The following is a 27,310-nucleotide window of genomic DNA, read 5'->3' as shown; positions in this document are numbered from 1 at the left end:
AAGGGAAATATTAAAAAGTCTTAGGAAAGCTAAATTTGACAAATATATTATTGAATAACACAAGAAAGGTAGACTTTAGCTAAAGTCTTCAGAGAGAATAAGATGTAAACATGAATCACATAGAAGCCAGGGTCTGGCTCTCATTCAAGGATGACAATACTACAAAGGCTGTTTGAAAAAAATGATTGAGCAGGGAGGGTCAGAAATCACACATACTTCAAAACAGAGTGGCAGTGTGAATGGAAACAATGTGGATTATTTTAGTTTTCCTGTGAATAATTTCACTTAATCACAGCTCTCCTTAAATTATCATTATGAAAAATATAAAACTCTGTCAATCCAATGAAAGCCACCTTATTTTTCTGTAATAAACATTTTAGACGTGCAATGCTTTGAAATTTTTATAGACTTAGGCACACATCATTAAACACCCTCTTACTGACCATAAAAAAGCATTAAGCCCCTCCTATAAGCGTCATAATTAATTACAGGTTAATTTCTGGAAGATGCTGAAAACCTCTGTTCTCTTTTATAAGAATGAAACTGTAAAATCTCTCAACACTTCATCAAGTATGAGTCAATTCCCACGTCTCTAAGAACACTAGCTTTCTGTTCTTGAAATCCTACAGTGGAAAAAGAGACTGGGCCTCTACTAGGTAATAAGCAGTGTCCCTCCCTGCTTTTTGAACACTATTACACTGTGTTCCTTAAGAGAAATATCACATTGTAAAAACACAAAGAGGGAGAGTAATGTGTTGCTCAGATGATCAAGAACAACAAAACGCATGTCTATGCAACAACAATGATTGAAAGAAAAGACATTGGATCTGAAAGGGAGCAGAAGGGAGTACACGGGAGGGATTGAAGGAAGAAAAGGAAGGGGTAAATTATGTAAATGTGTTATAATCTCATAAAATAAATAATAGAAGAGAGTATTCACTTGTTCTCATAGAAATCTCAATTTGCTTCTATGGCATAAATTAATCTCTAGAGGAAATAAGGTTGGAAACCCTTTGTCCTCTCCATAAATTCAATACACAAATATGTACTATAGACAGCCTGTCAGTCTACTCCCTAAGGGGAATTAGGTTTTGAGTTAGAAGATGTTTTTGTTTGAATTTTAACAGGAATGACGAGTTAACTCAGAACTTAGTAATGTTTAATATAATATAATGCTCAATATAATAATAATTAGAAATCACTAATTTAGTTTTAAGGAAAAATAAATACAAACCACGTTAAGTTTACACACACTGTAAAGTAAAATTTGTGTGACTATATGAAAATGGACTTCTAATGACAGGCATGAAAGAGCTAACTTCCAGTTTGAGAGACAGTCCTGATAATGCACTCAACTGCTGAAGAAAACTTGTGTTGACGTAAGTATTGTGTTTGTTTTTTAAATTAATTTTTTATTTTTAATTTAACTTTTCACCAGTGTCTGTTAATTTTACATGCTAGCTTTGAGATTGTAACTCATGCGGATATCATGCATTGACAGAATTAACAATCAGCATTTTCTTTTCCTTTTATTTCCCTACACTTGTGCTCTTCCCATCCAGATATTAATAAAATATTTTAAAAGAATTTTAGCAATAATACAAAATTAAGTGGGAATTCTCACGTTTGGCCTTCTGAAAATTTTACTCAGACTTTTTCCATCATTTGTCCAGCATAGGATGCATTCATCGCAAGAGACGGCAACATTGTCACATCATTACTGGCCAAATAAAACGGTGCACATCACACAAATGTCTTTACTATATCCTCTGGAAGCTGATGTATGCTTAAGAATGGATTCTTACAATCCTATGCAAAATGATTCCATTGACCTTCTCCTATGTCTGCTCCTCACTCTCCTTCCATTTCTGAGCTTCTGGGATCCACTGGTTTCATTTGTTGTCTCTACCATCTTGTCATTCCTAGATGTCATGAAGCTAGAACCATACAGAATTCATCCTTTTGGATGAATTTCCCATTAGCAGTATTCATCTGTGTGCATCTGAAATCACATGTGGTTTGTGACTGCTGCACTTTGCTACATTTGTTTCTGTCAGTTGGCTTTTAAATTATTTCTTTTACTGTTTGAGACTGTAGTATAATTACATCATTTCTCCCTTCTCTTATCTCCTTCCAAACCCTCCCATACACCGCTCTGCCCTTTCAAATTTATGGTATCTTTTTCCATTCACTGTAGTTACATACATATGTATAAATGTATATACGTATATATTCCTAAATACAACCAGATTATCCTATATAATGTTACATATATATATATATATATATATATGTGTGTGTGTGTGTGTGTGTTCATAACTATCAGTTTGATTCTGCATGTATTGATACTCGCTACCACCCCTGATGACCTGCGTTCAATCTCAGAAATCCACAGGTAGTAAGAGGGAAACCTGAATTCATAACTACCCTCTGATCACCAAATGAGTGCTGGCTGTGGCATTTTATTGGTTTCTCAGCATTTTAATTTGCCACATTTCCTTCAGAATTTTGAATAAATTATACATTTATTTTAAAAACATTTACAATTGTAACAGCTTCTAGTAAATGAGAGAAGTAGGCACTTAAGTGTCTCTTTGCAGTATTTTGCTATGTAGCTGTAATACTTCACTATAAAAATTATTAGGAGCAAAAGCACCAGAGTGGTAGCTATACTTTTTCTCCTTCAGACAGTCCAAAAGTACTTAACATGCTGTTTTTCTCCTTTTGTCTGAATTTCCAGAAACATGCTCCAAACTTCACAACCACTAACTCTTGCATTTGTAAGTTTACTTAATCAACCTGTAACATAACTCTTCTTTTTCAAAGTCTGCTTTTAAAACTGTATTAATAATTACATCTTAGAATGAGAATCTATAATATCTTTCTAAAATAGCACATTTACAAATACATACAATGATTATTACCATATGCATATGTGTGTCATATGTCTCAAGATATGTATGTGTATGCATGTATAACTGTACGAAAGAGACAGAGAGAAAGAAAGAGAGAGAGAAGGGTTATATGTAGTTTGAATTTCAAAACTACCCAGGGGTAATAAAATAGGTTAATGTGAGATACCATTTCAATTTGCTCCATGCAAAGTATAGATCAATCTTATCTCCAATTTAACAATTTCTCTCCCAGTCTTAGTTCCAGAGAACTAGTGGAGGGACACCCCTAACCAGTTTTTAGATACAACAAAACTCTATATAATGTATAATTCCCTAACATGAATAAATTAAGTATAAATATTCAAACAATATCTTCATTTTTGTTTTATTTTGAATGCTAGAATTAAATTCAGGCTCTCTTGTGAGCTAAGCCCATGCTGTACTAATGAATTACACTCTCAACCTGGAAAGAGTTGCTTTACATAAAAGATAAAAGCTTATTGCAAGCAATAACAAATGATTTAAAAAACAAGACTGGAGTATTGAAGATAATGATAGGAGGTTAGCAATTAATGTACCAGACAAACATATATAACTCAACATCTTTCATACAATAATCATGACAAAGAAACTGTGTCCTAAAGTGACACCAATTTGTTTCCTGTAGAATTTCCTGGTGATGGAATTAGAAGAGAGCCCCCAGTAATGCCCTTGTACTCTACATGAGGGAGAACAAAGCAACTGGATTCTACAGGGCAGAGTATAGGGCACAGGAGGTCTACAGAGAAGCACTGTCCAGTCCCCAGTTAAATGTTGGTCACAAAGTCTATATTAAGAATCTCTGTCACACAAACCCGATGACATGAGTTCTATCACCAGAGTCCAGAAAAAGGTGAAAGAAAAGAATTGACTCTCAAAGTTATCCCCTGATTTCTATAGACATACAAACAAGCATTAGACACCCAATTATTATTGTTATTATAATTAAATTTTAAGTAGGAATAGAAGCTATAGAAGACCAAGGAAAGAATTGCCCAAATGGAATGCACAGAGAAACAGCACAAAACAAACTATTTTACAATCTACTTGTCACAGTTTGAAACTTCATAACACACAGCATCTAGCTGAGAGCTTGAGACACAAGGTCTCTGTGATATGGCAACTTCAGCCTTGGGTCAGAAGTTACTTTGTATGCATCTAAGAAAGTCTTAAAGCAGATCCGAGAAAATAAAGATGACTTTCAAGCAATTTGACTGAAGAAATTAAAATTATATGTATAAAATACAGAAAGATCTAATTTCAATCACAAATAAAAGCCACACTCTCTATTTTCCAAAGGAGAAGGAAAAAATGCTTTCTTGTCTGAACAATGTCATTTGTATAAGCTAGGCAGATGAGGCCCATATAATGTAATTTATAAACAAGATTATTAAATCAATTATCATATATGCTTGAGAAGATGTAAGAAGAATGAAACTTGTTTAGCAGATACACGGAAAATTTAGATATCCGAAGTATCAGTACACTTCCAAAGAGAAAAAACTGGGTTTTGTGAAAGATAATGTTCCCTATGATATAACAGCAAATTTAATATACTGCAGAGACAAAGAGAACCATGAAATCTCGAAAACTACCTTGTGTCTTCAGGTTGTCCTCTGAATTTAAACCTAACTCTAGTTATCTTCCTCTCCAAGACTACACCCTCATCGGTGATGGAACTTGGTGGAGGAACATTTGAACAGCATGTGAGTCCCTCTGGGTACAAACTTCCAGGACCAAAAAGAAAAACCTACAAAATTGCACTTTAATTTATTTTCTCATATTAGTCCCTGTTCTCAGACTGCTGGGTATTTGTTTATGAACCTCAAGACCTTCTACTAACTCCCAAGACCAAGAACCCAGTAATCACTACCTCTTGGCTAAAACTGCTATACACTATTCCCAATAAATGTCCTCTCTTTAGTGTTCCTTTACAGATCTCTATATATCTTTAATTGATACTGTTTTTAATGTTATATGTGAACTTCTTTTGCTCATTTTAAATTTTTCAGGACATAATAATTTCCTTGAGTCCATAGGTTTCAAGTTAAAATGTTTAAGAAAGGACTAGAGAATGTAAGTTCTATGAATACGTTTCTGTGTTACTTTATTTTCTTTTTTTTCCAAGCCAATCCGATACAGCTTCATTAAAGAGGGGAAGGAAAGGGAGAGGGATCTGGAACTGACTTGTGAAGCAACCTTGTTTCTAATCTAAAATTAAACTTAAAAATAAATAATAAAACAGCAAAAATAAAAAAGATACTTTCCATAAACAATCGTGGTATTTCAGGCAGGACATAGGCAGACAATCTGCAACCATTTACAAGAACTTCCAAACTCCCTTCTTGTATGGACTACCAAAATCAGAAAGCCACTATAGAACCCGGTGAAGTCTTCATTCAATGCTTTGAAAAGGGGAAGAGCTTAGAGTGAGGGTTGACATTTCACATTAAGGATGTTGTTTAACAACTTTTCACAAGGCAGCCCTGACTTTCAGGAAACAAAGTGAAAACGAATTATCAATCTGAAGATCCACAATCTTGTATGCAAAAGGAACCGCTGCACTTTTGAGGATATCATTTTCACTGCAAAGTCCAGATTGCCCAATAAACCAGCAAAACAATTTTAGAGGATCAGGTTCCAGCAGTTCTCTGGTTTTAAGGGAGTTAAGTCTATGTTGATGGTACAGGGGAAAGAGAATATAAAAAGGAATTGATATTCTCCTCTGTGCCATGGTGACCACATATGTCAAGACCAGGACGTCTCTCCTGAGCCAAGATGAGACTTACTAAATTGTCAGGGAAAGATGTTTTCTATCAACCATCATCAATCCAGCTTAGGAGACATTTTGTTAGTGACATATGTTGCTCCCCCCAAAAATAATGAAATTTTCTGTGTGCTACCAGCATAGTTTAAAAAAAATAAAACAAAATTCTTCATTTTAATAAAACTTGATAAAATAGCATTTCAAACTGTACAGTCACCAGAAGTACTGTACAGTTATCAAAAATGCACACACTTTCACTTGGTGTCTCCAGCGTCTTCAGTTTTTTCTGCCTGGTCTGTTTTGTGTCTCCACTTTCTGCAGGATCATTCGCATCCTTCTCAAGCATCTGTCTTCCCCTTCTTCCCCCTGGGTAACTTCTTTCCTTCTTTGCAGGGGCCTTTTTAGGCTTGGGCTCCGGCTTTGAAGGAGCAGGTTTAGCAGGCAACCGTGCAGATCTTCTCTGTGGCTCGTCCTCCACTTTGGTTCTATCTCCTTTAGTATCCCCTTCAGCCTTTCTGGCATGGAGGTAGCAGGAAATTCAGAGCTGAACGCAGGGATGCAGCGGTGCACGGGTTTGGTCCGTCCTGGGATCGTTCTTGCGGCTTCTTCACACTGCTTCTACTTTATTTTCAACATTTAATTAAACCTGAAACTATCATTGCCTAGGTAATATTTTGGAAGGGCAAAGGAAATTTTTATTGCTTTCCATTTGCAAGTGATGTCTATGTGCATGCAAGATATTGTGTAATTGTGCAGACACAGGAAAAAGAATGACCCAATGGTTTATATCCTAGCTTTTATGGCCCTGAACTTGTAAATGTTTGTTTGTCTATTGATAAATATATAATGGAAACTTTACCGAAGTGGCAATTTCAGACCTTTAAACGTATTTTGTAGACAACAGGAAACATCAATTTTATCTGAGATTAGAGTATTGTGACTAGTCAGGGAACTCTTCTAGGCAGGTAATATCTGAACTTCTATTTCTTTTTTTCCTTTGTGTTTGATATTATAGTATAATTGTCATTTCCCCATTCCCTTTCCTCTCCCAAAGCCCTCCCTTCTTTCTCTCTTTCAAATTCATGGTCCTTTTATTCATTAATCCTTACTGCATGCAGACATGCACATACAAGCCTAAATTCCTAAATATAACCTGCTCAGTCTGCATAATATTATTTGTGAGTATGTTTTTAGTATTGGATAAGTAATTGGTGTTCTTTTCTCTGGGGATATGTGTTCTCCTACTCTTAGCATTCCTTTGTTGCCTGTGGTGCTTACTGCCCCATCCACTTTGGAATGTCTGCCGCTGTTCTTGTTCAGCTCGTGATTCCGTGATCATGCTAATGAGACTTTATTATATTGCATATAAAATACAAAAAGCAGAATGAACTTGCAAATTTCTAGTTCAGAAATATTTCTGATACAACAATAAAGGTAAGAGTCAAAAGTAGAGTGTGTATTGTGTTTAAGAAAGAGAAAGAGGCCTCTATGAGTGTCTAATGCCTAAAACAGATGTATAAAACATTGATTTGATTAAAAAATAGGAACTATCAATCATAATGCAGACACTGCCTAAAACCAAAGAACTGAAAGAAATAGCCTTGTAAATCCTGTCCACCTCTAATATCTAGCATTTGTCCTGGTAACCCATCAGGCTGGGCTCTTAATGTTTTTAATAAATTCCTTGACCTCAAAATCCCTCACATCAACATTTTTTTCTCATAGCTATGGCGCCAAACCCTATTAGTATTATACTCAAGTTGTCCAAACTGTGTTCCAGGTTACAGCTATTAGCTTTGTGACCCTGAGACATCGTTACAGACATGACCAAGGTATATAAATTGCAAGGTAAGGATTTGATTGCAATTATCACTTGTGTGGTTGGTACTCAGGAGAAATTTTAGGTGTGCTATTTATAATAGAATTCATTATGACTAAATATCATTTCTGATTATGGTTCTTGAATGAAAGGGGCCTGAAATAAGTTTCTTTGGTATCTAGTGCCTGTTCTTTAGGGAAATCAATTGCATAATAACAGGGGTGGAGGATGTGGCTGAGTGACAAATGTGTAGGTACTTGGACTCACACATATAGATCCACTTATAAATACAGCCTGGGGAACATCATCCACAGCGTTGAACTCCATTAGCACTTGACATCCTCACGGACATGAAGCCAGCGGGCACCATTCTGCTTTTGATCACCCTGGCCTGTTTGTTCCTCTGTGCAGGTGAGTGCAAAACCATGCAGTGTGTTTCTGGACCAGACTGGCTGATGCCAACAGTTGGATTATGATGTTGTTTTTTATGATAATGATAACAATGGTGAATGATACCCTAAACCTTCTTGTTTCAGTGGAATTTTAGTATATAAATGAGCCATTTTAATTTTTGCTACAGTGCTCTGCCTTAATCATTTTTATTCACTTCCACATTTAGTTTCACACTGTCTAGGACAAGAAGGCTAGCTTTAGATTTCATAGATTTTAGGCCATTTGTGTTGCTGTCTGAGGACCACCACAGAGGTATCTGGTTAGAATTTTGCTTGCATCTTTAGGGAAACTTTGATATAGAAATGAGAAATTCTCCTAAGTCATCTTCTTCCTTATCTGATGGGCTTCAACTATAAGCATTCTTTTCAGATGTGGCATGAAAACCCGATTCATTCTTTTTTACCCTCTCATCAAATGAAAGAGACTCGGTGAAAAAGAAAGGGAGGAGGGGCGGGAGAGAAAGACAAAAGTGTGATGAGGTACGAGCGTATAAGCACCCCAGGACTGGCATCCCAAGACTTGTTTCCAATGTTCATTCTCCGACCGCCCCTTCTCATACGGAATAAGTCGCTCCAGTGCTCTGGTCACTATTTTGTCTGGTATTGATGGTAGCCGGGAAACTCAAGTGCACTGACACTTCCTTCAACAAAAAAATGCAGCCTGAGCACACTGGATTTAGATTCTAACAAGTCTAGATTGCATTCCTTATTCAGCAATTTACAACAAATAAATATTAATGCTTAGCCAAATACTTGTCCTGGTACTCAGTTTCCTTTGTTTCTTTGGTTGTTTTTTTTTTTTTTTTGGTTTTGTTTGGGCTTTTCTGTTGGGGGGGCGTGTGTGTGTGTGTGTGTGTGTGTGTGTGTGTGTGTGTGTTTTCTTGAGATCAGGTCTAATTATGCAGTTCTTGAGGACTTGGCACTTGGCTAGGCAGACCAGGATTTGAATTTTCAGTGATCCACCTATCTCTACAGCTGTGTCTGGAAATATAAGCATGTTCAATCATGAACAGCTTTCCTTAGCTTTAAAACTAAGATTGCTACATGAGTTGATATATGTGAGGTTTCATATAGTACTTAAATGAATAATTCCCTCAGTAGAAGGGGGATATGCCAAATGAAAATGTGATAAATTACAGTTTTTCATATTGCAATTATCTAAAACGTATGTAGCATTTTTATATCACTATCCTTTCACCAAAAGCTTTTAATTCAGAGATTTTCAGTTCCCCTTTTAGTAAATATATACCTATTCAACCAAGAACAGCTCAAAACTTTGCCTTCATTTCTCCACGAAGAGGCTGAGAAATCACAAAGTGCAAAGTGTGATTGCAGAAAAGGACATAAAGGGCAAACATGGGCAGAGCAATGTTGTCCCAGCCGTGGGTAATGCAGCCTGTCTCTGGCACTTCCTTGTGGCTAACAGGCTGTGTGTCTCGGTGTAGTTCTCCATCAGCAAAGCAAAAGGGATGCAGCAGGAGACTATTGTGGCTGGCTGAAACTGGAAAATACAGTTGTCATGTGTGATTTACCAGCGTCTGTTCTCTCACTGCAGATGCTGTGAGCCAAGGAGGCTTTCAGGTATGTGCCCCTGGTCCTTCCTCTAGCCATTCTGCCCCAGCAAGCTGCACCACAATGTCCAGAGAAGAGGTGGAAGGACTCAATAAACTGCTAACAGGAGTGCTGCAATTTTAGGGCTTTTGTTCTGTTTTTCAATGAATTTTCATTTTCATAACAAAAAAGATGAATGTGCTTCAAGGGATTTTGAGGTATGTAAGGCTGTTTTTTCATTCCATAAGAAATGAAAATTTAAAAATACTTCATTTAATTGACAGGCTTTTTGCAAAAACTATGAGAAGACAGGGGGTGCAGATGAAAAATCATGCCCAAAGGTCAACAAACCAGTGTGTGGCACTGATGGAAAAACTTACCAAAACCGCTGTGAATTCTGCCAAACAGCCATGTAAGCAAATGGATGCTACTAACAACATGATGTCCTTAGTTGGGCCCAGTGGAGTAGACGTCCATGAACTGAATTATTTATTAATAATTTATTAGTCTATTAAGGTTAATTTTATATGAAACAGTGTAATATGATTATCTGACAATCCTAAACCTAGAAAAGCAGTCTTTACCTACTTTAGGCAGCCTACAATTATCCCATTTCTACTATATTTTATTTCTGAACATCGTATCTTTTCTTTCAGGGAAAGAAGTTTTGGAAAAGTTGGTTTCAAACATGAAGGAAAATGCTGAATCCTCTAACACAACACTGGGTGCACATTTGGTTTGATTTTTTACACTAAGATGTATATTCTCTGTTGCCCGGTCTCCATGGCAACATACGTGCCACCAGTTATTATGCATAAGACAAAATTTTAATAAAGTTACCTCAGTAACATTTACAAGCCAATGCTTTGTTTTGGATAATGGAAGCCCCTCTACTTAAGTTAATTAAACTATTACATGATGCAATAAGAAATTTGACAACTAAACACAATATTACTGCACTTACCAGACCCAGAACTGCCCACTAGCTATGCAGAGGATCTTAAGAAAATAAAATTGAACCCATGTAGTAAATATGTGTATCTGACACAATGACATGTTGGAATAGTGGTTTTTCCTAAAGAGTATGTTGAGCTGTATGAGGTCTCAATTTAAGCATTGAGGTCAAAAGCAGTTAAAAGAAGGGCAGAATTCTGGTCACTCTGAGTATGTCCTGGAACAGTTGAAGCCTCTGCATTACTTCTCTCTGGCTTTATCACATGTACCACAGAAAATACAATTTCTGTAAGTGCAAAACTGTGAGAAGGTTTAAAAGAGTCAATCCACTCATGTGTTTTGGATGTTTCAAAACAGAGAAATGGACAAGATAAGCACTTTCAGTCACTGTAAAGACAAGTACATATCAACATTACAGCATGCTTTGATGTGTTCTTGCTTAAAAATTCCAGTGAAAGTATTATTCTATTTACTATTTCTAGAAATAATTGCCCAGTGCCTATGACACACCAGATATCACTGCAATAAAAAGCAAAGACAAGATTCCTACCTTGAAGAAACTTGTAACTTATATAGACAAGACTATGAGTTAGATCTGTTTTCAGTTTTTAAAAAATTTAAAAGGAAGCAAAATAGAGGCAATTAATAGATGTAATTGGAGGAGTGGTGGAGGCAAAGATTGCTTGAAACTGATTCTTTCGAGCGAATCTTGAAGAATGGAGAAATAGAGAGGGGGTATTCAAGTAGATAAAATAACAAATATAAAACAAAGGTGAGTCAAACAGGATGGGCATGATTACATGAGTGAGGACAGCCACACAAAATCTGAAGCATTGCTATGTTACAGGAACCTATCGATATATACTAAGAAAACTATTCACGAAGGCATGTTGTTTTAGTAGACCCGTGATACAAAATAAGTTTTCTGGGTTAAGAATAATGGAAAGTTTAGATAAAGGATAGTTTTGACGTCTGAAATTGAGCAAGTGTATTAATAAAATGCAAACTTGGTCAGAGTACTTCCCTATTATAAAGCTAAGCACACTGCTTTGGAAGAAAAAGTTCTCACTGCACAACAAACAAGTCAGAAGTGCCTTAGCGATGTTTCTTTAGTCAAGATACCTTAAACACACTCACATGCATATGTATATGCATATGTGTGTATACACACATGCATGTATGTGTACACATATGCTCACACTTGCATTTTCTTACTTTCCGTGAGATATCAATATTAAGATTTGTAAAAGGTCAGTTAAAAGCCTGGATTTCTAGAAACTATAGATATGAAACTGTAGCTCTGAAACTTCTAGATATGAGAAGATCTAGTCACATGATGATCTAATTCTTCAACATCCAACAACTTATTGACTTCGACTCCCTTTGGTAGACTAATTTCCTATGCCCTCAGATCAGCCTCATTTCTGTTCCTAGTTCCTGAATGCAGTTGAAAAAGTTGTATTCCTTTCTTTAATGGTCTCATTCAATAACTTTGGTTTTAGAAATTTACTCTCTGAGACTGGAGAGATGGCTCAGAGGTTAAGAGAACTAGCTACTCTTCCAGAGGTCATGAGTTCAATTCCCAGCAACCACATGATAGCTCACAACCATCTATCATGAGATCTGGTGCCCTCTTCTTGCTAACAGGCATACATGCAGATAGAATACTTTACATAATAAATAAATTAATTAAAAAGCAACAAGAAATTATTTTTAAAAGGAAAAGAATGGAAATTTACACTCTATAGGGTAAGATCACTTCATCAGCTTCCTCCTTGAATCAATGTTTTCCACTTTATTACTTACACTAAGTGGTAACACTCTCTTATAAAACCACAAACACATCATGCCATCCTAACCACCATACAAAATACTACAGAACACAAATGTAAGGGCAGTGGGTCATATCATTTTACTTGGTTTCCACAGTACCTACATTCAAATATCATCTCCACTTATCTCTTAATATAAAGCTTTGTAATTTTGATTTCTTTGTTCCTTACTTGATTTTCCTTCCCCCTTCTTTCCATTCCATCTTTCTTATCTTCTCCTTATGGGACACTATTCCTCAACTGGGTCACCTGGCCCAGTGTCAATACATGGGGAGGTGCTTAGTCTTACTGCAACTAGATATGCCATGTTTTGTTGATACTCATGGGAGATCTGCCCTTTCCTAAACAGAAACAGAGGAGTGGATTGGGGACTGGGAACAAAGAGGATTAGAGGGAGGGACTGGGAGGAGAGGAGGGAGAGGAAACTGAAGCTAGACTGTAAAATAGACAAAAGAATAAATTTATTTTTAAAAAGAGACTGTCCAAAAATGTGATTAGCCACCAGAAGGCAGTGGGCTATCTCCAATAATTTTACTGTCACCATTGCACTGGTGGATACTTTTTGCCTACCATGTAGGTACTTTATCATGCACAGTCTAGCACTGGAGAAGATAATAAATGTCTTTTTCTACCCTAACAGAACCCATAACATCTTTCTGTCCTATGGATGCTAGCCAGCAGTAAAGAAGTTTTCCAGTCAGCTTGACATGATTTGTCTAATTCGTGAAGCCAAAATGTGTGATGTCTTCAGAGACAGGGTCTTGTCATGTAGTCATGGAAATGGTCTGTGTTATTTTGGAGACCTCATGGGTCTCTCTGACTAATAACTTATAGAGAATTATACCATGCCTTGCACTGAGCTTTTAATTTAATAACCTATATCTTCTGGGAGCAATATTGTTCATCATTTGAGGGTAATTCCTTTTGAACCCTAATTTTTAAGTTATATTTTGAAATTGTCTTACTAATTAGTATGCTTCATAGGCTTTCTTATACATCCCTAATCTTAATTAACTCATCCAGTACCTTTTCATCTATCCCTTATCCCACCAAAACTCCTACTTAATCCTTAAACACCAATATACCCATTCTTCATTCATGTGACCTGTTTCCTACTATCCTACCAATTATATGTTTTATTTAGGTTGTGAGAGATAAGCTTTCATAAAGATTTTCCCTTGGTTTTTCCCTTCCTATAACCCTCATTTCCCCCATACTCTCATGCTCTTCACAACATAATCAATTCTGTTCCCAGTATTCTACCTCCTCATTTTACCTATAATATTCTATGAATCTTCATTAACAGAACTCCCTGTAGTTGGAATTTTCTTTGAGCCACCAACAAGTTCCCAAATAAAGACACAGAGACTTATTATTAATTATGAATGCTAGACCTTAGCTTAGGTGTGTTCCACTAGCTTTTTAACTTAACTTGTTTCTGTCTACATACATTTTTGCCTCATGGTTTTTGAGCCTACTTCTGTATGTCTTACTTTTCTGCTTCCTCTGTGTCTGGCTGGCTAGCCTTTGCATCTATTTTTCTTTCTTCCACCTAGCCTAAATTTCTCCTCCAACTTTCTCTTCCTGCCCCATAGTCCCAGCTATACCTCCTCCCTCACTATCAGCTGTTCAGCTTTTTCTTAGACCAATCAGGTGCCCTAGGTAAAGCAGATACACATCTTCACATAATTAAACAAATGCAACACATCTTTACATAGTTAAACAAAGGCAACACATCTTTGTATAGTTAAACAAATATTTCACAACAATCGCCTTAAGGCTTCATTCTGTGCTCTGAGTTAAAACACAAACCAAAATATTTGAGGCTACTACCATCATTGTTGGGAGCATAGCATGAAGGTCCTTGCACCCACAGATCTCCAGAGGAACCAGGAATGTTAACCAGTGAAAAGATGAAAAACCTGTTCTTCCATCCAGAAATCTGAGAATTGGAAATGGTTGACTTCTTGGTGATCTGCGTTATCTGTTGGGCCAGGCCATGTCAAGCTCTTACAACCAGGCCAGATGTGGCTAGTAATCTGAAAGCTGGTGATAGCCAGGGGCTCCCTACGCTCCCATAACCAGGACCAGAGGTGGCTAATAGCCCAAATGACCACTGTGCTATCTTCATGACTTATACCAGGCCAGATCCTTAGGCTCTTAAGGTAGTGCAGGTAGTGTATCTCTAGATCCTGTCTTCTTGGAGGAAATGACATGTATAACACGAATAATAAAAACCCAGAAACAAATATTGGGGTTCAAGCAGAAGATCACAAAAGCAAAGCAGTCAAGCAAGTAGCTCTTACCTCTGTCTCACACTGAAATGGATGACCTGTCTCCACGAATCCTCAGAGGGAAATGCTTCCCTGTCTGGAAACTAAATCTCACATGAGGCCCTTTGCTTCTTCCTTATATACCTCTCTAGTGCTGGGATTAAAGGCATGAGCTCTGTTACTCTTTTAGACTGATTCACTCTCATGTAGCCCTGGGTGGCCTTGAACTCACGGAGATCCACCTGCCTGTCTCCTGAGACCTAGGAAGGTTGAAGGGGGCAGGGAAGAAGGGGAGGAAGAGGGAGCTGGGATTGACATGTTGAAGCAAGCTTGCTTCTAATTTAAATTAAAAAATAAAAAAATAAAAATGATGTGTATCAGCACTGTCTGGCTTTGTAGCTTGGCTAGCTTTGCATTTTGATCCCCAGTGGACTTATTAGATCATAAATAATATATCACCACAGACATGTACCCTGAAGTTCAGTGTAACTACACTTCCTCGTGCAATGGGTTTTGTATTACACCAGGAAACATATTCCAAAGTATGCTAGGCTTAAATACATTGGGAATAAACCACTAGTTATTAGACACCCAATCGCATGATCCAGGCTGACAGAGTCAATATGCATCTCTTCATTGGGTTCACTTTCCTGTATAACATCTGCAGAGATCCCCTTACCTCATAAGAAAGAGAGAGCATATAGCATCTGTTTTCCTGGGTCTGAGTTACCCCAATGTGATTTTTCAAATTCCATCAGTTACCTCCAAATTTTATTATTTCATTTTTCTTGACTGCTGAGTAACATTCCAAAGTGTATATATATGACATTTTTTCTTATCCCTTCACTTATAGACTTCTGGGTTGACTCCATTCTCTAGATATTGCAAACAGAGTGGCAATGAACATTGATATGCAATTCTATAGTAGGATATAAAATCTCTTTGGTTATGCTCAGAACTGGTATAGCTTGGCATGTTTTTCTTAGTAACCTTGGTTTGACTTCTGTGGTTCTGACCACATACTGTACAAAGCTGAAAGATTTCAAATGTATGATCTATTTACGAAGGCCATTAGTCTAGTTTGAACTTGCTCTGAGGTGAGCTGAGCTAATATGTGCAGTTATTCTGAGCAAAAGAACAAGGCTGGCTATTAAGTGTCCACAGCGCTTGTGGGACAAATAGATCCAGTTATGAAGCATGTCCAAGGATATATTCTTTATATCAAAACTATATAACTAAATGAAAAGTCATCTTCTGACCACCCACTGTATTTGCTCAGTAATTGATTAACATATTGTTGGGTTTTAGGGGGCTAATCTTACCATAGAAAGGGAGTGTTATGTCTTCACAGGGAATTTACTATAAGGATACTGACTATTCAGAAAGCAAATACTTCCACTGCCCTGAGTGTTGGACTCCTCCATTGGAATGTGTGATCCTGGTGGGTTAGCTCTGTGATTTGTCAACTGAGTTATCATTATCACTATATAATCCTATGGACTGCAGCGCAAAGCCTCATAAGGTTTAGACCAAAACCTACCATTCCTCCATACCCACTGCCTCCTATTGCAAGGAAAGGGATAACAGCTCAGATTTCAGGAAAGGAGAGTGTACTCATGGTCTGTAGAAGAATAGACATGTAAGGATGTGTCAGTGATTTTTGTAACATGGTTCTAAAGCTATGCTCTTTCTTCAAAACATAAATCTAATTATGAGTGGATATTATATAGAATGTGGTTGGAATTAAGGCTTAAGTAACAAGTTAACAAACAGTAAAAACATAATTATTGTGTGATTTAATTTCTCTTAAATATGAAATTGGGACTAAAATCAAAACCAGTGTTATTCTTAAAGGGGTAAATGGAGGTGAATTTGGGGGTTAGAAAGAGAACAAACTTCATTTCATAGCCCTAGAATTTACAGACATGTACACCAAAGATCTTCATGCAATAGAAGTCTTGGGAAAAAGTTAATAAATGTCTATTATAACCATCTTACTTCATGACAATTTTAATTACACTCTATTTTGTATTTTATTGGTGTCCCCTCATTTCATGTGGTTTCAACTAAAATGAAGTCAGCAAGATCATGTGTCTGCTATTCTCCAATGCTAATATTAACAGAATAGCATTGGCTAACATTAGTGGAACATGGGTGTGTGTCAGGTAAATGTGTAACCCCAATAAATAATGATGATGAAATTTAATGAAACTGAATCTCAGTTTGCATTGAAACTTTGTGTACTGAATGAAGAAATGAATGACCACAGAAGAGAAACTGTCTCAAGCAATGTTGCAATCATCCCTTCAGAGCTCGGCATACTGAAACTGGCACCTTGTGTGGAGTGGGAAATTGTATAAATTTATTAACCAATGAATCAACTAATGAATGACAAGGGTCCTTGATGCTGAGGGATTATTTAGTGGATAGCCTTTACTCTTTCTGGATACTATAGTTAATACGATTGATTAAGTAACTGGCAAGACTTTCTCTAACAAGTTTGACAACAGGATGCTGATTTTAACAGGGATTGTGTCTCTTATAAAATAAAAATTATATTTTGAAAACCAGAGTAAATGTTCCACTTATCTGCCAGACTCAGCAAAACATACCATGTACGTATCAGAAAAATCTAAGGAGTGTGATGGAGAACATTTTTTCTCTTCTGTGTGCAAATTCTAGAGCTATTCCCAGGGTCACAATAACTAAACTTGCCTTGTGTTTTTCTCTCCCTGAAGCACACAAGTAAAATCAAAAAGAGAAATCAGTAGAGAGTCATAGCTTCTCCACTTCGGGGTGCATGGTAAATCGTTAGATATTAAATCAAATAATCTGGGCATGGATAGCCCACTGCAGGAACCAGGGTCGGTAAACTGCAATGAACGTATTTTTCCTTTTGAAATGCGTTTCAAAGCACTTTTGAAAAAGCCATGCAAATGCTGTGAGTGGCACAGTACCAAAAGGCAGCTTAGCTCTACTCCAGCTTTGCCCCATTTCATCTGCAGAGCAGGCTTGTGAGCACATGCAGGTGGATTCCAAGTACCAGGAACCTTTTAAATTGACACAATTCAGTCTTGTGTAATTGGATTTGAAATAATTATTGGTAGCAGCAAATTGTGTTTTCTATTCCCCCCCACCTCCAGAATAAAACTATTTCAATCCTGACTCCAACTCATTTTATAGATAGAGAAGTAAAGAGAAATTCAGGACAGAATAGCAATAAATACGCTACAAGAGCGAAGGAATTTTCTTTCCAAACAACAGCTAGGAATCTAGAGAAATGCAATACCTTGAATGACTCCTTCTCATGATTTTAGGTGGGTTACTAAAACAGTAGTTGCCTTTCGTTTTAACAGTTGCTCTAAATTACTTAGTGCTACCCCATGTTCCTTTCCAACCACAGGGTAATTGACATATCCAAACAGCATGCATATTAATAAGAGGCAGCATCCTATACTTACTAGGTCAGGACACTATAATGATTGTTAGAATCACTTGATAGTCTCCTTTGAGGTTCCAGATTTTGTTTCAACACCATATTTAGAAGTGTTGCTTCTTTTGTGGAATAGTTGTTCTTGGGGTACCTGTGCTTCGTTTCACTATATGGGGATTCATGATGAGTTTCCTTCAATGTTTCAGTTAACAGAAGCACACCTATACACATACACCACAAGCACATCACATACATTACACCACATACATACACACACACGCACGCGCGCACACACACACACACACACACACACACACACCACCACCACCACCACCACACACCTTCTAAGTCCATTCCATTTAGTGTTACTTATATGTGTATGTGTTTATGACTGACCATTTAGGATTAGATCACCTATCAGGCAGTTATTCCTGGAGGACACTGGTTGTTCCCCTCTTAGCAGCTATTTAATTTCCCATGGCTCATAATCTTGGCATTGGGCTTCATGAGATTTCCCCCATCCGCATTGCCATATCCACTGTGTTTGTTATTGTGTAGGCAACAGTGATGCTGAGATTTCATGGCTGTAACTCTCTGCTGTGTATAGAAAACACAATTTCACAGAAAACGTCTTGCTCCTATGACTCTTATGGTCTTCCCATACACTCTTGATAATGTCCAGTGAGCCTCAGGTATAATGATTGTTTTGTAGACAGATAAATTTGGGTTGGGAAACCCATGGTCAATTGTTTTCTGCATTCTCCCTAGTTGCAGGTTTCTGTGATATTCTCCAGTTACTAAAGAATGAAACTTCTTTGATGAGGATAAGAACCAACAACCTATATCATGTTATTTCATATCTACATGTCACATTATCAAAGGCATGTTTTGGGCATGCTCTAAATAATTTGAATTTCTTACATGGAGCCTCCAAACTTGAAGACAACATTTCAGCATATTATAACACTAAGTTTAAGATTAAGTAAAGTTGCCAAGGTGGTTTTCACATGAACTTCTGTTTGATGTTACAGCATGAGAAGAAAAGGCCAGTATGTTATTCCTCCAACATGAGCACTATAGTCTCTTGCTATCTCATAAAAATCCATTACATGTCATCATTCTCCACTGAATGCATTCATTACTTACTAATGACCAATACTTTGTGCATTTTACTTGTTTTAACATATAATTTGAGGTAAATTATTGGTATAGAATCAAGTTGGAGGAAAATGCCTTGAAGGTCTCGATCGTGGACATATAAACTTGTTGAATGAACAGCAACACCAGCTGACAATAAGGCTTCCCCTAACAATAAAGAAACGAACAGTAAATCCATCCCTTCCCCAAGTGTGCCTCACCATTTTCGTCCTGGGAGAAGATAATCTCATAGATGCATATTAACGTTTGGCTATTTACAGGAGTTGGGGTGTGAAGCTCAAATTTGAGAAACACCTTGGCTTGTGAAAGTTTACTGTGTAATTTTTCAAGACAGTAACAGTGTTTAGCAATAAGGGTGGAGAAATTTTCAAATATATAACATGGGAGTCATGAGGGTGGTTTGTTTAGAAAGGAGCTACAGAAGAGTTACATTTAAGCTAACCGACAATCACATCTGAATCTGCGGGCTCTGTCATGGGGGGTTTAACGTTCCTTGCTTTGGTGTTCCTGGCTGTGTTCTCAGGTAAGAAGGCTGCATCTTGTGTCTTTCTTCCAAACTCTCTGTGGATGAAATTTGAACATTTGAGGGAATAGGTGATGCTTTATCAGAATCAAACAACAAAATGGCAAAGGTAATTTCAGAAAAATATAAACCTAGAGATGTAAAATGGTGACTATATGTAAGAAGAGTGGAAGAATTGTGGTTGGAGTGAAGCAAGAGTAAGAAGTTGGGAAAGGCTACATACAAAGAATCTGTCAACCTAAATATTATAAGAGCATCTAAAAATTCACATTCATGTCCTGGGACAGAAGGGTGGTGTGCTGTGATCTCTAATGTTGTGAGATCAAATCTTAAAAATATATTTTAATACTGAATTTTTATATTTATTTAACTTGCTTAAGATATTTGAGTCTCTTATAAGTAAAATGGGAATATTTATACTTCCCTTTTACTTTAGAAATTACGTGAATGGTTACATCAGTTGCCACTATTGAGTTCTTTCTAGATGACTGATACTATTATACATTCTGTTTTAAAAGATATGAATTCCAGCTGATATATGAATATCTGAATATGTTAAGAAAATTCTGAGTATATTAATACATAAATCTTAATACAATATCTTACTACATATATCAAGTTAATGATTATAATATAATGGATTTTAGGAGACTGTATTTAGTAATAGATCTTATGCTTAACATGTATGTGTCTCTGAAGTCTATCTTCAGGACCAAGAAAGAATTTAATTCATCCCCAAATTATTATCTTTTGATGATGTTTCTTATGACTAGTGTAAAGGAATAACAAAAATGTCTAGTGCCTAATGCTTCCTATGCCTGCGGCAAAGGACATAATGGCTGTCTGCCTACTGCAGACACTGTGGAGCTATTTTATGTTACTGAAGTCAAGAATGATCACATGCAGCTCAGCCAGATGGGCACTGAGTAGAGAATAATTTCTCAAGAAACAAAGGGAAATAAGGATAGAAAGAAGCCTTAGTTAAAAGAATTCATATAACATTATTTACAAATGAAAAAGCTTGATAGATGCTATGCTTTAGGGAAATTATAACTCATTAAAGAAAAACAGATGGAGGGACCAACTTATTTAACATTAGAGAAAAGATGGGAAAATTCCAACTAGGAGCTGATTTTAAAAATCAAGAAGTTATATAATAAAACCTATATCATGTGATGGTTGAAATAATTCCATTTTCATTCTTTTCTTACTGTGTCATTTCAGTATCTTCTACCCAGATTTCAAAACCAGGCATTTTCAAGCTAGAAGAGAATAAAAAACCTGCACTTCTTCTAGAGACCAAAAAAGAAGCTAATCCTGGAGGAGAAAAGGAACCTGGCAAACGAGGTCTCACACAAGGCAAACCAGGAATGCTCATTCTGCAAGGACAACAGGGGTATTCCAATCAGCCAGGGAAAACAGCTAGTGGTTACCAACAAGGGAGGCCAGAAGTTTTGAATAAATCTGGGATGTCCAGTGCTTGGATTTTGAAAGGGAAACCAGGGGAAGAAAACCAAAAGGGGACTCTACATGCTTCTAACAAGCAAGAAGAATCAGGATCACCTAGTCAGCAAGGAAAGCCTGGGTCTCTTAGCCAAAAAGGGAAGCCAGCATCACCCAAGGACCAGAGCAAGCCAGAGGTGAAGCCAACATTACCTAGCAATAAAGGCAAGCCTGGGAATTTAGAGTCTTCTAACCAACAAGGGAAACCAGGATCCTCTGGCCAACAAGGGAAGCCAGAAACTTCTAGCCCACAAAGGAAACCAAGGTCTTTGTATAAACAAGAAGAAGGGAAAAACGTAGATAACCTTTCAAAGGATGATTCAGTGGGGATTAAGGTTAGTATGGATGCCTGTTTTATTCTTTAAGCTTATTACAGTCATTCTCTTCTCCAAACCTGATAATAGTTAACCAAATACCATAAAATCACAACAATCTGCAGTTCCATTGAGTAAGCAGAATGAAAGTGATGTTTATTTCACATCTATTAACACTTAGAGACTATGACTTTCTTCCACTCAAAAGCTCAAACCTGAACTGAATTAATTCAAAATCTCATCAACTGAGTCCATCCCTTTCAGGTTTAACTTTCACAGTCATTTCAATCCCAGCTGTAATCTGTAAAGTGTTGAACATGATAATTCCAAGTGAAACTCTGGTCTGTCCCACCTAATCAAAATTCTTCAGTGTTTCTTGTTACCTAGAAAATGCAACTTAACCTCCCTGAACTTTCAGGTCAGGGTTTTTCAGGGCTAGGACCCTGTTTGTCTTCCAATGTCATTCCAAACTGCACTTCCTCACATGCCATCCATACCACACATAAAGTTCTTAGATAGCCTGCCAATATGTTCCTGTTCACATCCTTCATCGTGGAAGTTACGTTGTTTCTTTATAACTATCTATAGTTTCAACTCAGTCATGAACACGTTTTAAAAACACCACTTCTTGCCGGACGTTGGTGGCATAGGCCTTTAATCCCAGCACTCCGGAGGCAGAGGCAGGCGGATCTCTGTAAATGTGATACCAGCCTGATCTACAGAGTGAGTTCCAGGACAGGCTCCAAAGCAATACAGAGAAACCCTGTCTCGAAAAACAAAACAAAACAAAACACAAAAACTTCTTTGTTAGCCTATATTCTTATAGTGAGACTCAATATCAGTTCTCCTGGTTTTGTCAATGGATGTAATAACAATAGGTTTGATGCCTATGAGCCGTTTTTTCACGAAGATGAGCGTCCGTGTGCTCAGCGTAGCTCCTGCATCCTGTTCTGTTCCCGCTATGCTTTCCTCTCACTTGCCTTCTCTCCCTTGCGACTTCCTGGTTCAATCTATTAATAATTCTGAAAGCTTCCATCTCATACTTACACCTGAGTTTGATAGAACATGTCCTCCATCTCATTTTAAGGAAAATTCCTTTTTTTATCATAATTGCCTATTTTTATCTTCCTCTCATAGGAAAGCTATTTTTCGTCTTAGTGTCTTAGTTGATATAAAATAATACCCTCCCAGAAAAATGGCTGCCATGCATGCTAACACTCTTAGCAGGTCTCCGCAGTCTTCAGGATATCATACACCTTTGACAATTTTATATTGTTTCTAAAATGGGAGAAATAACTATGTCGATTTTATAGACTATGTATGAATGAGTCACCATCATAAGAAGGTTGCAAATTTTTGACTAAAAGTGTCTCACCATTCTTATTAATGTCTGTTCTCATGGGCTAGTCAAAGCTTCATGGAACCAATACACTGATATTTAGTAATTTACACTCAAAGAAATATCCTTAGGTACTATGTAAAGGAATTGTGCATAATCTTATTCCTGCCTCATCTTTCTTTCTTTGGCACAGGAAATAATCAATAAACTCTATGTGATTTATATTTATCAGTGTGGCTTTTCCCAGACTTGCTTCTCCTTTTAGAGTTAAGATTTGTCTCTAAGTAATTTAAGAGTTGGTTATGTGTTATGAAGTTCGCAGTAAGTAACTACTTATTTAGGTTACTGATTAGATACTTAACACACTCATGTGTGAGGCTTTAACCTGAAAGCAAGCACTATGCTTCTATATCTAGGATTTTAAAATAGATAAAAAATATATTGTTCATTTAAAACATTCACATAACCCTATAGATATATAGATTTATTGTATATATTAAGGGAATCATAAGATTGATACAGTAATGCAGAATAATGCTTTTCAATAATAAATGAGCAATTAGTGTTTTCCTTGGTGATGTTTGACTCAAACTCATCACACTGTCCTTACCTGATGTTCTCTCCTATTTTTGCAGGCGGGAAGCATGGTCAACAAGAGCCCAGCTAGTAGTTGTGATGCAGTTTACAAACCAGTCTGTGGTTCTGATGGAAAAACATACGGGAACTCGTGTGTATTTAAGGAAGGAAAGAGGTAATAATCTTTTGTTCTCCTTTTCAGTCATGGAGAAGAGAATACCCTGTCGATACAGTCTTCTCTAAACAATGTCCTAGCTATTATTTGTCTAAGGAAATGCTTAAAAGATACAGAATTTTTTTAACTTACAGGTGTGAATGTCTAAGGAGACCAAAAGAGGTTGTCAGATCCCCTAGAGCTGGAGATAATATGTTATTTATGCCACTTAGAAGTTGTGAGCCACTCAGTGTGAATGCTGGGAACCAATTTCTGGTCCTCTGGAAGAAAAGCAAGCTCTCTTAGCTACTGGGGCCCATCTTTAGCCCCTAATCATTGAACTGCGTATTCCATTAAGTATTGGGGGGAATGGTGTTTATTTATCTAATCACGGTAGAATAAAATTACTTTCAGTTGTGGATTTTCCAAATATTGCTTAATAGCTTAATAGTACCAGACAGTGCTTTAATATTTGGAAGTAAAACAATGAACTAAACTCAGAAATCCCTGATTCTTTGAACGTTAGTGTTTAAAATATGAGAGAAATAAAACGTATCAAAAAATAAACACTGAGAAGCCCTTAGTTATTGTCGCTTAAAATAATATTTTAATTGTGATAATACTAAAGACTGGATTTGGTGATCCATATGAACCACATAGTGCTATATACCTCTACAAGACACAAAATTATTTATGCCACTTAGAAATTGTAATTGTTGGATGGCTCATTGGGTAAACATTCTTGCCTCCTAGATTGACAGTATGATTATCATCCTAGGGACCCACATGGTAAAAGAAGAGAAGTTAATCCTGCAAATGTGTCCTCTGATCTTTGCATATGTGTGATGGCACACATCTGCACTCCCATACACATAAAAAGAATAAAATAAATAGAAATCAACAAAAAGCTTTTGAAATTGTGACAACTGATTAAGAGTTACAGGACCCCCCAAATGTGAGTGTCAGTGAGAAGACCTGGGCAACCTATGGGGCCCTGAGCTGTGGATCAGTGTCTATCCCTGGTATACAAACTGTCTTCATGTGCCTATAGCACATAGAGAGATGCTCTCTCAGCCTGGACTCTTAGGGGAGTGCCTTGACCCTACCAAGAGTAAAATGACAGACTCTAGATATCCCCTATGTGGAAGGATTTGGCAATAGGGTGGGAGGGAGGGGGGAAGGGGAGTGCGGGAGGAGGGGAGGGAGAGGGAACTGGGATTGACATGTAAAACAAGCTATTTAAAATTAAAATAAAAAATGATTAAAAAAAAGAGTTACAAAGTAACTTTTCAGAATCTTTGTTCAGCAAGTTAAGAATGTTTCCCTTGTTTTCAACCATTGTGGTCTCTGGGGATTACTTAACTGTTAACATTGTACTCCCCATTAGCATCTGTTGTTACAAAAGACCTTAGAAACTAATTCTCTGCTATTATTGGTAAATGCCTCATCGAGAGAGGAGTGGTAGCAGAAGCAAAGCACATAGATCTGCAGAACAGTGAAGGAGGTCATAGAACACAGCAGCTAAGCCCGCTCTTCTGACTGATTTCAAATAATCACATTTTTCTTCACGGTGTTGCCCCAATGACTTGATTTATCTCATTGCTTTTTCAGGCTGAGTAACGGGAAGTTGACTCTCAAACACGAGGGGAAATGCTAGATGTTCATATGAAGCAAATTATCTATACCCTCAAACTCCACTTGCAATTCTGGATTTCCTGGCTAGTTCAAGTGTGAAGCCAGCATGGTGTTCTATGGCTAAAAGAGTCTACATTATTTTTGAGCTTGTTCCATTTACTGCAAATAAAATCAATTCAAAAGTAGCTTCTGGTTTCTGGACTTTTATGTGTACTTTCCCAAACATTATCAGCATCTTTGATCCCTCTCCTTCACAAACTTCAAAACCTTGTAAATATTGTCTTTCCTTCAATACCTGAACCAACATGTAAGAATTTCAGGATTGCCTGCTAAATATAAAGAGTTTTCACTTTGGGAACCTTGATTCTAGAAATTTCTGGTAGTGTTAAAGAAGTCTCAGTGAAACTCTACTATGAGCAAGTGTATGTAGACAAGTTGAGGGACCTAACTGAAGTAGACAAAATCATAAAAATGCATTATTGTCTAAGAAGGAACATGACCAAACCTAGAGATGGTAAGATTGGGACACTAATCAAAAACTTCCAAATCAGATGGCTTCCCTAGGGAATTACATGAAGCATTTAAAGTAGAATTAATATTAATCTTTCTCAGACTCATCCAAAGGATACTCACAGAAAAGCACTTGACAACTCACTCTATGAAGCCAGTACTACCCTGATGGTGATGATAAACAAAGACCCAGCTACAGAAACCTCAGACCAGCATCCATTGTAAGTGTTGACACACATAACCATTGCTGACATAATAGGACCCCACATTCACCAGCATACTGAAAGGATTAGGCCTATTAAGATGGCTCAGAAAGTAAAGGTTCTTGCCACCACACCTGAAAATCCACATTTGATCTCCAGGACCCATATGATGAAAAGTGAAAGCTAGCTCCACAAGTTTTCCTCTGATCCCCACAAATGAACTGTAGCATACTCACATCACACACACACACACACACACACACACACACACACACACACACACACACATGCAATTAAACAAGTAAATATAGCCTAAAATATAAAGTTTATGCACCATTGCCATTTAGAATGTTGTTGTGATGCAAAAATTGTTCAACATGGAAATAATGTGATATACATATTATGAAAAGAAAGAAAGGCATGATTTTTAAATGATGACATTTTAAATGATTTTAGATGATATTTTAAAAAGTATGGTATAACATTTGGTAAAATCACTCAACATATTATAAGAAAAAAAACAGCTAACTTAATCTTACTAAGAGTAAAAGCCTAAAGACTTTCCTCTCTCGTCAGAAATGAGGTGGGATGCCTACATTCACAAGTTCTATTGGATATAGTAACAGAAGCTCCAGGTAGATTCCTTAAATAAGACAAGAAATGAAGGCATCCAAATTGCACAAACAAATGAAATTAGCTTGTGCTCACAAAAGACACAATAATATATCTAGACAATTGGAAGAAACCCACACACACAAAGCTCTGCAACAAATTACTATGCTTTACAAGGCTTCAGTATACAAATTCAACACATAAAATTTGGTTATATTTTCATGCACCTTAAAAAAAATCTAAAAATAAAATTAAGGAAACAATTGCTGGCTAGGCATTGTAATCCCAGTAATTGAAATGCAGAAGCAGGCAGATATCTGTGAATTTAAGGTCAGACTGGTCTACATAGTGAGTTCCAGTCTACTACCCAAGGCCCCAGAGATTTCTGAGGCCTCTTCACTGACATTACATTCATGGAGTCTGGATCAGTCCCTTGTTGGCCTCTTAGTCATCAGTCTGGGGTTCAAGAGCTCCCCCTTGTCCAGTCAGCTGTCTTTGTGGGTTTCACCAGCGTTGTCTTGACCACCTAGCTCATCACTCCTCCAACTCTGTCACTGGATTCCAGGGGGCCAGTTCAGTGTTTAGCTGTGATTATCTGTCTCTGCTTCCATCAGTCACAGGATGAAGGTTCTAGGATGTCACATAAGGTAGTCATCAACCTTATCATCAGGTAGGGGTTATTAATGTAGTCTCTCCGCTATTACTTAGATTTCCAGTTGTATATCTCTGGAAATCTCACTAGTGTCAGCTCTCTCCTCAAAGCTATAAT

The 27,310-nt window shown here is 37.1% G+C and overlaps 1 protein-coding gene and 1 pseudogene across 1 annotated transcript; one reads left to right on the top strand and one right to left on the bottom strand.

The window, feature by feature from the left end:
• Positions 1-5,954: 5,954 nt before the first annotated feature.
• LOC101829511 lies at positions 5,955-6,232 on the bottom strand (annotated as a pseudogene).
• A 1,637-nt stretch (positions 6,233-7,869) lies between these two features.
• On the top strand, positions 7,870-10,227 carry LOC101837941 (serine protease inhibitor Kazal-type 12-like). The gene is made up of 4 exons (XM_005069159.4): positions 7,870-7,930; positions 9,527-9,552; positions 9,807-9,934; positions 10,179-10,227. The coding sequence occupies exons 1-4, from the start codon at positions 7,870-7,872 to the stop codon at positions 10,225-10,227; spliced, it is 264 nt and encodes an 87-aa protein (XP_005069216.1).
• Positions 10,228-27,310: the final 17,083 nt, after the last annotated feature.

Source organism: Mesocricetus auratus, unplaced genomic scaffold, assembly GCF_017639785.1.
Source record: "Mesocricetus auratus isolate SY011 unplaced genomic scaffold, BCM_Maur_2.0 Super-Scaffold_6730, whole genome shotgun sequence".
In the NCBI taxonomy this organism is placed as follows: Eukaryota; Metazoa; Chordata; class Mammalia; order Rodentia; family Cricetidae; genus Mesocricetus; species Mesocricetus auratus.
Note: the sequence above shows the minus strand (reverse complement) of the source record. Positions and strands in the feature narration are given on the sequence as shown.

Bases quoted from the DNA above. Each gene is read 5' to 3' on its own strand.
- LOC101837941 (XM_005069159.4), top strand. From the start codon at position 7,870: ATGAAGCCAGCGGGCACCATTCTGCTTTTGATCACCCTGGCCTGTTTG. The intron at 9,553-9,806 runs GTATGTGCCCCT...TTTAATTGACAG, and splicing joins TGAGCCAAGGAGGCTTTCAG to GCTTTTTGCAAAAACTATGA. The intron at 9,935-10,178 runs GTAAGCAAATGG...CTTTTCTTTCAG, and splicing joins GAATTCTGCCAAACAGCCAT to GGAAAGAAGTTTTGGAAAAG.